This window comes from Penaeus chinensis, chromosome 1, assembly GCF_019202785.1.
Source record: "Penaeus chinensis breed Huanghai No. 1 chromosome 1, ASM1920278v2, whole genome shotgun sequence".
NCBI classification, from domain to species: Eukaryota; Metazoa; Arthropoda; class Malacostraca; order Decapoda; family Penaeidae; genus Penaeus; species Penaeus chinensis.
This window is the reverse complement of record NC_061819.1, coordinates 29,823,592-29,826,091: the sequence shown is the minus strand read 5'-3', so window position 1 is coordinate 29,826,091 and position 2,500 is coordinate 29,823,592. Positions and strand designations below refer to the sequence as shown.

The 2,500-nt window shown below is 39.4% G+C and overlaps 1 protein-coding gene across 1 annotated transcript in view; it reads left to right on the top strand.

Moving 5' to 3' along the window:
- The window catches only part of LOC125036859 (neuronal acetylcholine receptor subunit alpha-4-like), a 42,886-nt gene that overhangs the window by 20,611 nt on the left and 19,775 nt on the right, over window positions 1-2,500 (top strand). Inside the window, exons 9-10 of the mRNA XM_047629798.1 lie at window positions 1-107; window positions 1,637-1,836. The exon at window positions 1-107 is cut by the window's left edge and continues 48 nt beyond it. Of these exons, the coding sequence (XP_047485754.1) occupies window positions 1-107; window positions 1,637-1,836 (307 nt within the window). The remainder of the gene's footprint in view (window positions 108-1,636; window positions 1,837-2,500) is intronic.

The window sequence follows — 2,500 nt, the reverse complement described above, 5'->3', positions numbered from 1 at the left end:
CCCAATGGTGAGTGGGAATTGCTGGAAGCAAGAATCATTAGGAATGTCATCTACTATTCCTGCTGCCCTGAACCATTCCCGGATGTCACTATTACAATCACTATAAGGTATGTTGGAAGTGGAGGTTCTCCCTCTGTTTGTGGAGAGAATTTTACTAATATGAGAGTAAATAAGAAAATTGTCACTAGTTGCTCCCTTTTATGTTTCGTGCGACTCAAGTTTTGACAGCGTTTTCCCCACTCCATCCCCTATCATTCTCCTTTTCTTATACATAAATAGATTTTTTTTTTTTTTTTTTTTTTAACAGAAGGGCATTTCATATATTCATGATATTTGATAGCAATATTTATGTATTGTTTTGCGTAGAATTTCATTTAAAGTTACTGTTTCTATGATATCATACCAGATATAGCAGGCGGATAGAATTTAATTGATGTGCATTCACAAAACCAGAATTAATTTTAAAAGCCCACTTTGTTAAACAAATTGGGAAATTTGGGGAATGAATGAAATGCAATTAACAGAAGTAGCCAAAACTGTTTTCATCAGTATCTGCATCCAAATGGTTAAATCAATAATTCAACGCTGCTAAGTTGAGTTCCTCCTATAACTGCAGTAACTCATCCCTTTTAACAAATGCAATTAACGAGTGTGATGAATCAATATATAATTAGTTACGACTTCCTACTCATTGCTCTTAGTTTCTCTCCATAAAACAAAATCCCGCACTCTCTTTCCTCATTTCCTCGTGTCTCATTTTTTTTTTTTTAATGACCGACTTCCTGACCTCTGCGTTTCCAACTCCTTACTTCCTTTCATCTCTCATCGTTTTTTAACTCCGTGTCCCATCTCAATATTTCCATGTTTCCTATTTTCATGATTATTTACTTCTTTCCTTCATCTCCTAATCCACCTCTCCTCTCTCCATTTCCATTCACCACTGCTTCCAACTCTTCTTTACAACCTCTCAGTTCTCTCATAAATTCGCTATCTCTAATTGCTTACTTCCACCCTTTATCTCTCATTGTCCTCTATTCAACGAAAGACGCTCTCGTGCATGTACAGGCTATCTATATCCCCCTCCGCCCCATCATCTCCATCCATGATACACATCCCAACCTTTATCATATCTCTGCTCTGATTCAGTATTTTATATTTCTCTCCTCTCTTTATTTCCAGTCTCCTTTTGTCTATAGATGCACATCCCAGCCCCCCATTCTCCTAGTCTTCTCATCCCTATCTGCCTCCTCGTCCGATCTTCTCTTCTCTCATTAATCGTTATCTACACTCTCTCTTTCAATCCCCTCCTCTCCCTCTCACCTTTATCTGCTCCTCTTCTCTAGCTCTCCCCTCTTTCAATCCATTCCCTCCCACGTCTGTCTTCCTCCTCTCCCTCTTATCTACGCACTCCTCTCTCTCCCGGTCTCCTTCTCCCATCTCTCTCTCCCTCTCTCAACCCGTTCCCCTCCCTCTCCCCTGTATCTCGCCCTCCCCCTCCCTCTCCCCTGTACTCCCCCTCCCTATCCCCTGTATCTCGCCCTCCCCCTCCCCTGTACTCCCCCTCCCTATCCCCTGTACTCCCCCTCCCTCTCCTTTGTATCTCTCACTCTCACCGCCCCTCCGCCTCTCTCCTCAGACGGAAGACCCTGTACTACATGTACAACGTGGTCCTTCCGTGCATGATGATGTCGGTGCTGACGCTGCTGGTGTTCTGTCTGCCGCCGGACTCCGGGGAGAAGATCGCCCTGGGCGTCACCGTCCTCCTTGCCTTCAGCGTCTTCATGCTGGCCATCGCCGAGAAGATGCCCGAGACCTCGGAGTCCATCCCGCTCATCGGTTAGCTACTCTCCTTCCCATTTCTCTTCTTTCTCGTTTTCCTTGTTCGATGCGTAGTCTCTTTTAATTGGTAGTCGGCTCCTTCCAGCATGAGCATTATTGTATCATTGTCTTTATTATCGTGATTTTTTTTTTTTATCATCATCATTGATATTATCATCTTTATTGATGTTTGCTCTTTTAATTGTTATTCATAATAATCATTGCTATAATTACTGTCATAATCATCATCATCATCATTATCATCAATAGAATTAAAAATTATTACTACTTCAAATTATGATAATAGTAATGAAAACGATAATAAGAGTGAAAATGACGATGATATCAGTGGCAATGATGATGATGACAGGAAATATGATAGTAATGAAAACATAATTAATAATCATATCAATAAAAAACGATGATGATGACAGGAATAATGATGACAATGAAAATAACAATAGTATTAATAAGAGTGTGATGATGATAACGACGATGATAGCAATAGCAATGATATCAACAGTGATGATAATATTGTTTATATCAATACTAATAACAATGAAAATAATAAGACCAATAAGGATAAAAATGATTGTAATAATTATTATCATCATTACTTTTATCACTACTATTATTGTTGTTATAGTTGTTTTGTTGTTGTTGCTATTATCATTATTGCTAT